General features: G+C 47.1%; 2 protein-coding genes across 2 annotated transcripts; both read right to left on the reverse strand.

The window, feature by feature from the left end:
- Positions 1–3,226: 3,226 nt before the first annotated feature.
- LOC123135225 (protein ACCELERATED CELL DEATH 6-like) lies at positions 3,227–4,866 on the reverse strand. The gene is made up of 2 exons (XM_044554292.1): positions 4,371–4,866; positions 3,227–4,268 (listed from the first exon to the last, which is right to left on the reverse strand). The coding sequence occupies exons 1-2, from the start codon at positions 4,818–4,820 to the stop codon at positions 3,522–3,524; spliced, it is 1,197 nt and encodes a 398-aa protein (XP_044410227.1). The 5' UTR covers positions 4,821–4,866; the 3' UTR covers positions 3,227–3,521.
- Positions 4,867–5,930: 1,064 nt separating this feature from the next.
- LOC123135226 (ankyrin-3-like) lies at positions 5,931–6,807 on the reverse strand. Its single transcript, XM_044554293.1, has one exon. The coding sequence runs from the start codon at positions 6,804–6,806 to the stop codon at positions 5,952–5,954; it is 855 nt and encodes a 284-aa protein (XP_044410228.1). The 5' UTR covers position 6,807; the 3' UTR covers positions 5,931–5,951.
- Between the last annotated feature and the right edge of the window lie 7,657 nt (positions 6,808–14,464).

A 14,464-nucleotide genomic window follows, 5' to 3' on the forward strand; every position in this document is an offset into this window, starting at 1 on the left:
GAGATGACATGGCCGAGGTAGGCGACGGTAGGTGTCCCAAACGAGCACTTCGAGCGCTTAAGGTGGAGGTGGTGCGCCCGAAGCTCATTGAAGACGATGGCGACGTGCTGGAGGTGCTCAGCCCAGGTGGCGCTGTAGATAAGAATGTCATCAAAGAAAACAAGCACAAACCGCCGTAAGTAGGGTCGAAGGACGTCGTTCATCAGGGCCTGGAAAGTCGCCGGGGCGTTGGCGAGGCCGAAGGGCATCACCAAGAACTCGAAGTGGCCATGGTGGGTGCGAAACGCCGTCTTGGCGATGTCGTCTGGATGCATGCGCACCTGATGATAGCCCGACTTGAGATCGAGCTTGGTGAAGAAGCGTGCCCCATGGAGCTCATCCAAGAGCTCGTCGACCACCAGTATAGGGAACTTGTCCTTGAGCGTGAGCGCGTACAGGGTGCGGTAGTCGATGTAGAAACGCCACGTGCCGTCCGACTTGCGGACGAGAAGCACCGGCGCGGAGAAAGGTGACGTGGAGATCCAGATGATGCCTGCCGCGAGCATAAGGGCACACTATCGCTCCAACTCATCCTTCTGCAGCTAAGGGTAGCGGTAGGGCCGAATCGCCACGGGAGTGGAGCCCGGAACGAGGTGAATATGATGATCGTACACCCGGGCGGGCGGAAGACCCTGTGGCTCGTCGAAGAGGTCGTTGTGCTGCTGCAGAAGGGGATCCAGCAGGGGGTGCTCGGCTTCCTGTGACGCGGCGGCCAGCTGGAGGTGGGGCACGGCCGGCGCGGCGCCCCCAAGGCCGTCCCACCGGATGCGGCGGCCCAGCCGCCAGAACGTCATCGTGAGCGCGTCGAAGTCCCACAAGATGGGCCCGAGGGTCCGGAGAAAATCCACCCCGAGGATGAAGTCGAAGTAGCCGAGGTCGATCCCTGCACAGGTAATGGAGAAGTGCTCGCCACCGATGGAGATGGGAACATCGCGTGCGAGCCCATGACACCGGAGGTGATCGCCGTTTGCCACCGTGATCCGCAGGCGCTCCCCGCCTGTGGTGGGCAGTGCTAGCCGACGCATGGTTGCCGCGGGCAGGAAGTTATGGGTGGAGCCAGTATCCAGCAGGGCCACCAGCCGCTCGCCAACGACCGTCACCAGCAACAGCATGGTCCGCTCGCCACGGATGCCGGCGAGGGCGTGGAGGGAGACGACGCACGCCGTCGCCAGGGAATCCGCGGCCGTGTCTGCGGCCGCCGCGGGTGGTGGCTCGTCGGGTGAGTCGTCCGCCTCGGTGTAGTCGACCGTCTCCAAGTAAAATAGGCGGGGGCCGACATGGGTCGGTGTGCAGGGCTCATCGCAGTTGAAGCAGAGGCCCTGACGGTGACGCTCCTGCTGCTCGGCCGGTGACAACCGACGGAACGTCCGGGTGGTGGCCGGAGGTGCGGTCGTCGTGGCTGGAAAGGGCCGGCCCGGTGATGGTGGAGTCGGCGCTGGTCGACTGGCTGGCGGCCGCCCCAGCCGGCCGGGTGCTGCAGCGCCTGAGCCCGCTGCTCGAAGGCCCGGGCGTAGTACATGGCCGTTTGGAGGTCGGGGGGATCCCGGAGCTCGACGTCCATGCGAATATGGTCCGGTAACCCGCCCACAAATAACTCGGTGCGCTGAGTCGCGGAGACGCCCGTCGCATGGCATGCCAGGGCCTGGAAGCGGTCGGCGTAGTCCTGCACCGTGGATGTGAAAGGCAAGCGGACGAGGGCCGCCAGTCGGCTCCCGCGGATAGGAGACCCGAACCGGAGGAGACAAAGCTCCCGGAAGCGCTCCCATGGTGGCATGCCACCCTCGTCCTGCTCGAGGGCGTAGTACCAAGTCTGCGCCGCTCCTCGGAGATGATAGGACGCGAGCCAGGTACGATCCGAAGCGAGCGTCCGCTGCCCTTGGAAGAACTGCTCGCACTGGTTGAGCCAGTTGAGGGGGTCCTCCATGCCGTCGTAAGTGGCGAAGTCCGGTTTGGCGAAGCGAGGGGGTGTTGGACCACCGTGCCCGGGGGCTGCAATCAACGGTAGCGCGTGTGCCGGGTCGGGGATCTCTGGGGCGTAGTTTGCAGAGCTGGAGGGACGGTCAAATCGGAGGGAGGGCATCGGGTGTTCCGGCGCCGTAGTATACACCGGGTCCGAAGATGAGCCGGCCGCCCACGCAGGAATCGGCGATGGCGAAGGCGGAAATTGCACCTGGTGCAGGGGCCGGCCAGTAGGCCGGGACGCGGGTGGTGGTGTTGTCGATGGCGGCGGCACCGGGTGGTACTGCTGCACCGTCGCCAGCGTCGTGGGGGCGGGTGGTGGCGCCGGGAGGAACTGCTGAGGCGGCCCCCCCAGCAATGCGGTGGCGGCCGGCCACGCTGGCCAGGGCGTCCCCGCGGTCGGGTAGTGTGGCAGCAGGAGCGGCGATGGAGGTGCCCCTCCGTAGGGCGCCTGGAAGGCCGGGGCGGGCCACTATAGCGGCGGGGCACTCGGCGGCGGGGGCTGGTTCCCGGCGAGGTAGAGGTTGATGCCCCAGACGGCTTGGACGAGCTCCCGCAGGGTGGCCGACACCTCCTCGGGCGTGAGGAGCGGGGGCGGATCCGCCGGGGCGGTGATCGGCGCTGGCGCGGTGGTGGCGATGGTCCCGGACGTGATCGCCGTCATCGGCGAGGAGGTGGCCGGCGGCAGCAGTGGTGGGGCGGAGATGGATGGCAGCGGCGGCGGTGATGGAGGAAGCGACATGATCGGCCTGGTGTCTCTGGATACCAAATTGGTAGGACTAGGGTTCCTACCAGGCCTCCGGCGTAGATTGTATGGGCAAGGAGGAGGGGGACGAGGGCTGGAGCGGGCGCGCCGGCGGGCTGGCGCCGTCGCGGCTAGGGTTAGGTGCGGCGGCGGCTAGGGTTCCGGCTCCTTCGGGAGCCGGGCAACAGAGATTATAATATCTTTATTGCTTGATCTCAACGGTGTCTTACAACTAGTATTTATAACTTTAGCCTAAGATAACTTGTGGGCCAAGCCCCTAATACTAATGCCCGGTGGGCCTCTTTCTGGTATAGACCAAACCGGTCATAACACCCCCACTATTTTCAGAGGAAAGAATGTCACACCATTGTACAGATGTTGCAAGCTGTCATGATCAATAACTCATTTTTTTTCAAGCAATATGGAGAAATATATATTCAAAATATTGGTAAAAGCAATATAAATTCAAAATACCGTAAAAACTGGAAATGACATAGCCCCTTCAATTATCTTAATTGTTTACTGGTACATGCACATTAACTCTTCAACAAAGAAAGATCAAAGCACAGCAGCACACAACACATGATTCGATATGGTTCTTCAACAAACAGACTTCTGATAATACTTTTGACGATAGCAAATCCGAAACCTCCAATTGGCATATATATAGTTCTTCAACAAATAGACTTCTGATACAATTTTTGATGATAGCAGATCCGAAACCTCCAATTGTCATCCACTTAAAGATGGTAATATACGTCTATCTACTTAGGCCTCTTCAAGCTAATGGTGTCGGTGGTTGTGCGGCTGGTTCCACTTTGTTACCGGTATGACTTAACACAGTCAAATAAAAGACCACAACTACAGGAAGAAGTTGAAATAGAACAGAACCCATGAACATGAATGCTGTCAATGGGATAGTGACTATCCTATAACATATCCCCTTTCTCCTCAACAACGGTGACACAAGAACACAATTCTTGATTGTCAGGTCCAAATTCTGATATAGCAATACGAGAAAACTCATGACACATACTGCAATGGCAATCTTATGGGCAACTGGAGCTAACATCATATAGCTACCAAGTGCAAAGGCAGTTGTCAAGTTTGTAACCGAAATCCCCATGAGAAAATAGGCCAATTGTATGTGCATTTTCCGGATTGGAAGAGATACCATGGGAGATCCAGAAAACATGAGAGAAATAGTAGCCATTGCAGAGAAAGTGAAGGCAAGTGCATTGGCTATGGTGAACACATCAAAAGTATACTTTCCAGCAAGCGTTGGTGTGCCCCCATTTGTGTGGTCATCAGCCCTGTAACCTCCAGGGATGGCGAAAGATGCAGCAAAAGTCACAGTTGCAATTAGGACTGAGCCAATACACAGACTGCCTGTCCCTTCTTTCACTTTCTCCATTTCATCTTTTCTCACTTGGACAATATCATTTTCTTCAAAGTAATCCAGGCGACAAATGCCCCGTTTAGCACCAGCGAGTTCGAGCGCTGCATGTATTTTTACTTCAGCGTTCTGCAAAATCAAAATAAGTAAATTTTGAACCATGCAACTTAATTGTTCTCATTCACCTTCAAGTCCGTGCTGAAAAATAAAATGACTGTGCATGTATATTACCTGGTTATAATGCAATCCTTTGGGAATACTGCAATGTGCTATATCAAGCGGGGTCTTTCCTTTCTCATTTGTTAAATTTAAGTGCACTTTTTTATTCCCAAATATAGCACAGAATATCATCAGTGTTCCTTTTTGGACGGCTAAATGCAGTGCAGTGTTTCCACCATTGTCTTGCATATTTAAAATCCATGATAACGACTGGTTTCTGCAAGCAGACCAGACCGGCCATATTTTCATTTCGTCAACTGCAACATGAAGAAATGTCCTTCCCCTAGCATCACGTAGACCAGCGCAACTGGGCGACTTCTGAAGAAAGACATTGATGGTAATTCTTGAGCCAACGGATGCAGCCACGTGTATGGGGAATGATCCATCATTGTCCATTTGATACAATGCATCTGGATTGGCTTCCAGTAAACGTATGTATCGTCGGTCTTTTTGACGTGGCATAGATGCAACTAAGTGAAGAGGTGTACTTCCCTTATCATCTTGTTGCGTTGTAAGGTCGTTATTCCATCCTAACACCATCTCTGTAAGACCTACAAGAGGCTTCTATCAGTTAAACTAATCAATATGAGAGAAAGAGAAACAAATACAACTAAGAGTACCGCCTCTAAACTCTATGCCTGCCCAGTTTTGTGTCATGTGAGTGCTCTGCCTACACTATATTTTTTAAAAGAAAAAGAAAAATGCTTGAAAAATTTACAGTTATACTTTGTCACTTCTGCAATACGAGGGCATATTAATTTAGCCTGAGTTAGATTATATACCTTTTACATAGCTGGGCATTCCAATTGATTGATTCACAAAGGAATATAAATACAATTTGAAAGTGCTCAACATGCCAATTGGCCTTATATGGTTTGGAACAAACGTCATAGTCATGATATGCATGGAAAGAAGACACATCTCACTTTTTATATTAAGACATGCTTGGTAACAGTTCTATGTACTTGCCTATGATAACAAAACCATCATTTCACCATCCATGTTAGCTTAAAAGCTGAACAAGATTTTGTGACTTGCATTTCTTCATAGTTAGAAGATTGCTGTCACCATGTACCTACGGGAACTGAATCTATCACAATACAATTAACTCGTGAGCTCCGGCCAGTTATAGGACTAACACGAATAGTGCAACCCAAATTGTCATTCCAAAGGTTGTGACAGAAAATATATGGGTCCTCTCAGAGTGCAGGCGAATCGTAGTAAAAAAAATTGTAGTCATCATCAGTACTTGATCCCATACCCCCCACCCCCCGCCCCGTCTTCAACCACTACCCATCCGTTCTACTACCCAACCCACCGAATGTGTCGCCTACCTGGCCGACGTTATTCCGCCTTCACCTAACAGCTTCCACAACCAGTCATGCGGTTGCCATGGCCATCCCTATATATAAGTCCCGTCTCAGCCCATCCATCCCCAATGTATTGTCTGTTTCTTTCTTTTTTGCGAAGTGAGTTAATCCTGATTTCATTAATGAAAATGAAGCTACATAGGTTATGGTAAAAAGACCGAATCGATGGAGAAAAATATTCTTAAACAAGTCCCACTGATAAAAGATCTGAACACAATAAACACTAATGGTCCCAATCCAAATGTATGCTGAATAGTAGTATATATCTCGTGAAAATATGTAGATTGAAAAACAGTATGTTAAACCAAGAATTAAACATTGCAAAGTGAGCATGAGTACCTTTGCCTCGGAGAACAGCAGCATGCAATGCATTTTGTCCACTTGGTCCAGAGTATGAAAGGTTCTCGTCATTACTGCCGCTTTTCCCGTGGCTCAACTTGTAGAGTGTTTTGGCGATGATTCTGTTTTCCAGTAAGATGGCTAGGTACAGCGGAGAAGTACCAGCTTTCGGAAGACTTGCCAATTCTGGATCCTCCTTCATGAGCAATTCGACTATATCATTTTTCCCACTGCGGACCGCCTCATGCAAGACTGTCCATTTACTCTTGTTGTCCATTTCTAGCAGCGCCTTCACTCTGTCAGCATTTTGATCCTTGCCTCCAGCAAGATCAATGAGAAAAGATACCATATTGATTTTCGCCGCCCGTGCAGCATAGTGCAGGGGCGTATCTCCATGGATGTTTTGCATGAAGAGGAGGCTTACTGCCTTCCTGCGTATGGGGCCATCTTCCTCCAAGTTCTCACCATCACTGTTGGTGGCCATCACATGGAGAAAAGTGTCACCGTCCATGGTGACCGCATCCAGGAAAGACTCCCTGAGAAGTGCTTCTTCGTCACCAAAAGCTGGCTGCATAGCAGAGCTTCGGATAGCCCCGTCGCCGGAGGTTTGACGGTCTTCCCCACTGAGAAATGATTGCAGCTTCTTCCATGAACCAGAGCAAGCTACTGCTAGCAGCCTGGAATCCATGACCGGCGAGCGAGGCTTGGGCGGCGTGGGAGTCTGATTGCTTGAGGCCATCACCACTACCATGGTGGAAGAATCCTCCTTGCTCAACACATCCTTCAACTGCTGGCAATGGTCATGGCCGATGGCCACAATCATCTTGGCTTCCGTGGTCACCAGTGGAGGAGCATTTCCCACAACGGGTGAGGCAGGAGCTCCCTCCCCGGTGCTCGATGCCATCACCAACACGAGGAGGAAGCTCTAGATTTGTGGTTAGAAGGTATATAGTCGTACGAGTGCTGGTTGAGCAGCCAACTCGTATATATCAGGAACCAAGACGCCCTTGTATCAAACTTGTGCACAGAAATAAGTGAGTGCAGTTTTTCCATCATACAAGCGAACGACCACAAATATTAAAGCACGACATTGGGCTATGCTCGATCGGATCCAAGTCTTGTTCATAATCGTTTATCACAGGTCTTGGTTTCTGTTTTCTTTTCGTAGTGACTTGTTGAGCACATGGGTAGCTGGCTCTAAACCACATCGAGACTTGTGTTTTCAATACATGATGATGCTAACACTTGTTTTTAACTATCGTCGCATTCAATGACCTCGACCTGTGGACGACGATCACACGGGTGCTGCTACCCTCCGAATTGTCAATGATCCGGAGAGTATAACTTCAAAAGAAAAGAAAAATAGTGTGCCAGTTGTTAGCCCTTGAAAAATTCTCTCTCATTTCCAAGCAATGATCTGCGCTAATTATCTCGTCTTCATTTTCAATTGATATTTCCTCCGTTTCACTATCAATACTAGATCACCATGGTTCAAAATCGTTTATATGTGGTGCCCCGATGATTATCACAAACGGTCTCCAAGTCGTTTATGACTGTAAGATATCCTTTATTTAACTATATCATATGGTAATACGATTCATTTGCTATTTCTCACCGTGCCAACGGTCAGCATTAGCTTCCTGCAGGCCAGCCAATACAAACGCTAGAAAACTGTTGAAATTAACACTAAGGCTAGACTAACATAAGCATGGTACTCAACCTTGTAACGTGGTGTGTGGTAGGTGGCTGTTCTTACTAGTTCCAGTGGTGTTTATGTTATCAATTACGCGGGCCGCGACTGAATCTTGTAATTAAGGGTGATTTGTTTAGACTTGTATCAATCTCAACCGAGAGATGACAAATATACAAATATTGGTTACTACAGCAATTAATAGCAAGACTTGGAGTCGCCCATACCAAGACACTTCACGCTGGCTTTGGATCCTCCAAATAAAGAGAGTAACCGGTGGCCTAGCTAGCATAAATATTGAGGCAGTGTAGTTTGTTCTTAACTGGTTTGATCTTATATTATCATGCAAGTGTCGTAGAACTGCTCGAAGATCGAGCTGCTTGGCGATGACTAGTAGATGAAAATAGAGTGCATATGGGTGCCAGTTGAAAAGAAAAGAAAATAGTGTGCCAGTTGTTAGGCCTTGAACAAGTCTCTCTCATCTCCAAACAATTATATGAGGTAATTATCTCATATTACTCTCCACTTCACTATCACTACTAGAACACACATGGTTCTATAATTATTTATGTGGGGTGCCCCATTGATCATCCAAGCCAGTTTTTTAACCCGTTTATGACCGTAAGATAGCCTTTATTTGATTTTGTCATATGATATTATGATCCGTTTGCTATTTCTCACCGTGCCAATGTTCGGTATTAGCTTCCAGGCCGGCAACACAGATGCTAGAGAATTATTGAAATTAATACTAGGCTAGACTGACATAATCATGTACTTAAGTTAATCAAACATGATTAACTGACATATTACAGTGAAGTAACGTGGTGTGTGATAGGTGGCTTTTCTTACTAGTTCCTGTGGTGTTTATCTTACTAGTATTAATTATACGGACATGACTACTAAATCTTGTATAGTTAAGGGTGAGCGGTTTAGACATGTATTCATCTCAACCGACAGATGACAGATGTACAAATCTTGCTTACTAGTAGACCAATTAATAGGCCCAAGTATACAAATTTTGTTTATAAGACCAAGTAGCAAGACTTGGATCCGCCCATACCAAGACACTTCACAGTGGCTTTCAATCCTTCCAAGAAAGAGAGTTGACGATGACCTAGGCCTAGCTAGTACGCCAGTATAAAAATTGAGCTAGTGTAGTGTTCTTATCATGCAAGCGGCCATACTTAAGAACAAGTACAGAAATAGTATTTCTAGGAACCAGTTGATGGCTTGGACAGTGTTTGCTGGCTTGGATCTGATCAATGAACTGAAAAAGAGGGATGGCTTCACGCTGACCATAAGCTAGATCCATGGCTCCTGGGTGCTTATGCTGAGTCAATGGTGCATGGATTGAATGCTTAATTAGGGTCTGCTTGCTGGATCAGAGGGAAGTTCTGTGCCTTATTCATAGAAAGCGCCCACAGCTCCCTAACTGCTTGCCTTGCGCGTTCGGTTAATATAGTTAATACGGTGTTCTGGTAAATATGATTTCGATACAAGGGTTAATACGGTACAAGAAAGCTATACAGTCTGGTTTTGGTAAATACCATACTAGCTATTTCGGTACAGTTTCGGTAAATACCGATCAAACCAAAGTTGACGTGAATTAAGAATAAACAGGCAGCGACACGTTACACAATTACAAATGAAGTCTTCAAGTAGGAAGTATCCATATCAGTATAGCACTTAGCATATTAGCACAACACAACCAATAACAAACTAACCACAAGAAGTCAAGTACTAGGATGTAGCTACTTTTGTGGTTAGAAGGTTGATTCTCAATGTATAGTGGTATGAGTGCTGGTTGAGCAGCCAACTTGTATATATCACGAATCAAGACGCCCTTGTATCAAACTTGTGAACAGAAAGGAGTGAGTGCAGTTTTGCCATCCTACAAGCGAATGGCCACAAATATTAAATCACGTGTACTATGCTTGATCGGCTCCAAGTCTAGTTTATAATTGTTATCACATGTCTTCATTTCTGATTTTGTTTCCGTAGTAACCTGTTAGGCACATGGGTAGCTGGCTCTAAACCACATCGAGACTTGTGTTTTCAATACATGATGATGTTAACACTTGGTTTTAACTATTGTCGCATTCAGTGACCTCGACCTGCGGACGACGAGCACATGAGTGCTGCTACGCTCCGAATTGTCAATGGTCCGGAGAGTACAACTTCAAAAGAAAAGAAAAATAGTGTGCCAGTTGTTAGCCCTTGAACAATTCTTTCTCATTTCCAAGCAATGATCTGCACTAACTATATCATCTTCATTTTCAATTGATATTTCCTCCGTTTCACTGACAATACTAGATAACACATGGTTCTAAATGGCTTATATGTGGTGCCCCGGTGATCATCACAAATGGTCTCCAAGTCGTTTATGATTGTAAGATAGCCTTTATTTGACTATATCATATGGTAATACATCTATTTGCTATTTCTCACTGTGCCAAAGGTCGGCATTAGCTTCCTGCAGGCCAGCCAATACAAACGCTAGAAAACTGTTGAAGTTAACACTAAGGCTAGACTAACATACTCATGCTACTCAACCTTGTAACGTGGTGTGTGGTAGGTGGCTGTTCTTACTACTCCCTCCGTTTCTAAATATAAGTCTTCTTAGAGATTCTTATATGGACTGCATACAAAGCAAAATGAGTGAATTTACACTCTAAAATACATCTACATACATCCGTATATAGTCCATATTGAAATCTCTGAAAAGGACTTATATTTACAAATGAGGGAGTGCTTCAAGTGGTGTTTATGTTATTAATTACATGGGCCACAACTGAATCTTGTAATTAAGGGCATGCACAATGGTCCTATCTTAAAAGTGCCAATATGATAATTGTTGAGGTGGAAGAGAGAGAAACCATAAGAAAAGGTTTTCCTTCTCTTAATTAAGAGATGATCTTTTAGCAATAATTGTCTCACCACATATTTAGGGATATCTAATAATTGGAGACAAGACTAAGAATAATCCATTGTACATCATTTTCTATTGTCTTATCTAGATTACTTGGCGGATATAGGATAAGACAATTTTATCAATCATCGTACATGCCCTAAGGGTGAGTGGTTTAGACTTGTATCAATCTCAACCGACAGATGACATATATACAAATATTGATTACTACAGCAATTAATTGGACGTATACAAATCTTGTTTATAAAATCAAGTAGCAAGACTTGGAGCCGCCCATACCAAGACACTTCTCGCTGGCTTTGGATCCTCCAAAGAAAAAGAGTAACCGATGACCTAGCTAGTATAAATATTAAGGTAGTGTTGTTTGTTCTTAACTGATTTGATCTTATATTATCATGCAAGTGTCGTAAAAGCACTTGAAGAACGAGCTGCTTGGCGATGAGTAGTAGATGAAAATAGCGTGCACATGGGTGCCAGTTGTCAATGATCAGGAGAGTAGCTTCAAAAGAAAAGAAAAATAGCATGCCAGTTGTTAGCCCTTAACAATTCTCTATCATTTCCAAAAAATGATCTGAGCTAATTATCTAATATTAATCTTCATTTCCAACTGATATTTCCTCAGTTTCACTATCAATACTAGATCACACATGGTTCTAAATCGTATATATGCGGTGCCCCGGTGATCAGCCCAAACGTTCTCCAAGTTGTTTCCGACTGTAAGTTAGCCTTGGTTTGACCATATCGTATGGTAATACGATCCATTTGCTATTTCTCACCCTACCAACGGTTGGTATTAGCTTCTAGGCCAGCAAATACAAACGCTAGAAAACTGTTAAAATTAACACTAGGCATATACAGTGAAACTCAACTTCAACAATTCTCTATACAGTAAGTAACTGACATATACAGTGCCACTCAACTTAACTTAAACCAACATGCCACTCAACTTAAACCAACATGAGTAACTGACATATACAGTGAAGTAACGTGGTGTGTGGTAGTAGGCTGTTCTTACTAGTTCAAGTGGTGTATATGTTATTAATTACGCGGGCGGCTAAATCTTGTAATTAAGGGCGAGCGGTTTAGACTTGTATCCATCTCAGCCGACAAATGACAGATATATAATACAAATCTTGGTCACTAGAGCAATTAGTAGACCAAAGTTTAGAAATCTTGTTTGTAAGACCAAGTAGCAAGACTTGGATACGCCCATACCAAGACACATCACGATGGCTTTGTATCCTCCTAAGAAGAAATAATAGACGACGACCTAGCCAGTACTCCCTCCGTCCGAAAATACTTGTCATGAAAATGGACAAAAGATAATGTATCTAGATGTATTTTAGTTCTAGATACATCTCTTTTTATTCATTTTGATGACAAGTATTTTCGAACGGATGGAGTATTAAAATTGAGGTAGTGTAGTTAGTTCTTAATTAGCATGATCTTATATTATCATGCAAGTGCCGTAAAAAGTGCTCGAAGATCGAGCTATGTTTGGCGATGACCACAGTAGATGAAAGGGCAAAGGTACACTTGGTGATGAGTGATGACCAAGTACAGAAATTGTATTTCTAGGAACCAGTGGATGGCTTGGACAGTGTTTGCAGGCTTGGATCAGACCAATGAACTTAATGACAGCGGAGTATAATAGTATGTAATAGGCATGCTTAGAGCATCTACAACGGGGTGTCCCAAACCCGCCTCAAACGATTGGGCGAACAGCCCGGTCACGAAAATGCGACCCACACCGGGCGCCTCAAATGCCCGGGCTAACCGCTACCCTCATATCCAGCTAGCCTAAATATGGGATGGATATGGGGCATCCAAGTCAGTCGGCCATGTCGTCCCTGGCCCACGCTCTTCCCATCCGCTCACCGGCCCGAACCATAGCCACTTCACTCCACTCCACTCCCCTCCATCATCCAAACTTCCGTCCGGCAATCTCCGACCTTCCCCAGCATGGTAGGCAGTGGATCTGACTCCGACTAGTTCGGATCCGTCAATTGGAGTGTCATCCTGTGCGGGTTGGAGGAGGCAATGGTCGTCCTCATTGCACTCCGCCGCTCCCAGGAGGACATCGCCCGACCGATGACATGATCTATCCGGCGCGACGCCATAGCGTCGGCGCATCGGGCTCTCGGATCCCCCGAGGCTGGATCATCACAGTCCCATGAGCCTTCAAATCTCCCCTTCCCCATCAACGGTCTGGCAGAGTTTGAGTCCCATCAGGACTGGTGTGCCCGCCGTGGGAAGGAGAGGATAAGGGCGGCGGAGGCCCGCCTCACTGCTGACATGGCGGCAGTTGTCGGGACCCCGATCCTAACTCACACGGATCTAGCATAAGACACATCATATCACTTTGTGGCCTCATGCACGGTAACCACAGATGCTGCCTTTACCTTGGCCGGATCCATTTGCGTCTTTTGGCTCGCGGATATGATTGCGATGATAGCAACCATATCAACAGAGAACTTGGGTCGACATGACCAGTCATAAACCAAGGTGGCACATACGTACTGGGACAAGCATGTATAACCCAACAATGCACATGTCGGTCATCAATATATGAACCCAAGTCACAACAAGCTACATGGACTTAAAAGGAACAACGCATGACATTTCCACGTAGGGAAAAATACTGGACCAAAGAAGAATACATGCTGGTCAATCCATGTGTTCTGGAGTAGTAGCGAACTATTATGGCTTAGTGGAAGTACTAGGAGGCTTCCTTGTATGGAAGGTTACAAAAGCAGATAACCAGGTGTCGAATCCCACACATACCAGTGCATTTTAAAAACATACACACAATATGCATGATATGTGTAGAGACAACATGGCATCACAACATAACTCTATGAGTCAAAACGTTTATTGAAGAGGCTCCAAAAAGCCATACATAATCTGATATTATAAACATGGGTCTCATGACCCAACATACAGAGTCATACAAGCAACAAGCAGAAGCATAAATATGCCTGAGTACAGACAACTGAAAAGAAAGAAGGTTGGGAAGCCTAACTATCTACATGACCCTCCATAGGAACCAGACCTCACTACTAGGAAAATGGCTATAGATAGGATTGACACTAATGGCGCATCAGGGATGTAGTGCGCCACTATTATATACTAATGGCGCACTAGTTGGTGATGCGCCATTAGTGTGGAAGACACTAATGGCGCACCAGACAAAAGGTGCGCCACTAGTGATAATTTTTTTTCATTTTTACATACATACTAATGGCGCATCCGACCGAAGTGCGCCATTACTAGTTCTAACTAGTAATGGCGCACCAGACAAGGAGTGCGCCAGTACTATATTTTTTTTTATTCTTTTTTTTTGCAAAATTACTAATGGCGCATCGTGTCACAGTGCGCCATTACTAGTTTAAACTAGTAATGGCGCACTACTACGCGGTGCGCCATTAGTATATATATATATATATATATATTGCACTATACACGACTATCTCGGTTACGGACATCTCACGGGACAGGTAGTCCACGGATTTCCTGGATGCGTAAGGTGCATGGATGACACAACGTATCGCCAACTAGATAGAGATCCCGGGTCTTTGAAAACCGTGTTCATGGGACATCGATGTCCCCCTCGCCGCTGACGATCAACCGCACCCTCCCCCACTCCACCGCCGCCGACGATCAACCGCACCCTCCCCCGCTTCACCGGCCGCCGCCGCCGACCCCCGGCCCGCACCCTCCCCCACTCCACCGTCGCCGATGACCCACCGCACCCTCCACTCCACCTTTTTCATATTCA

The sequence above is a fragment of the Triticum aestivum genome, chromosome 6B, assembly GCF_018294505.1.
Source record: "Triticum aestivum cultivar Chinese Spring chromosome 6B, IWGSC CS RefSeq v2.1, whole genome shotgun sequence".
Taxonomy (NCBI): domain Eukaryota; kingdom Viridiplantae; phylum Streptophyta; class Magnoliopsida; order Poales; family Poaceae; genus Triticum; species Triticum aestivum.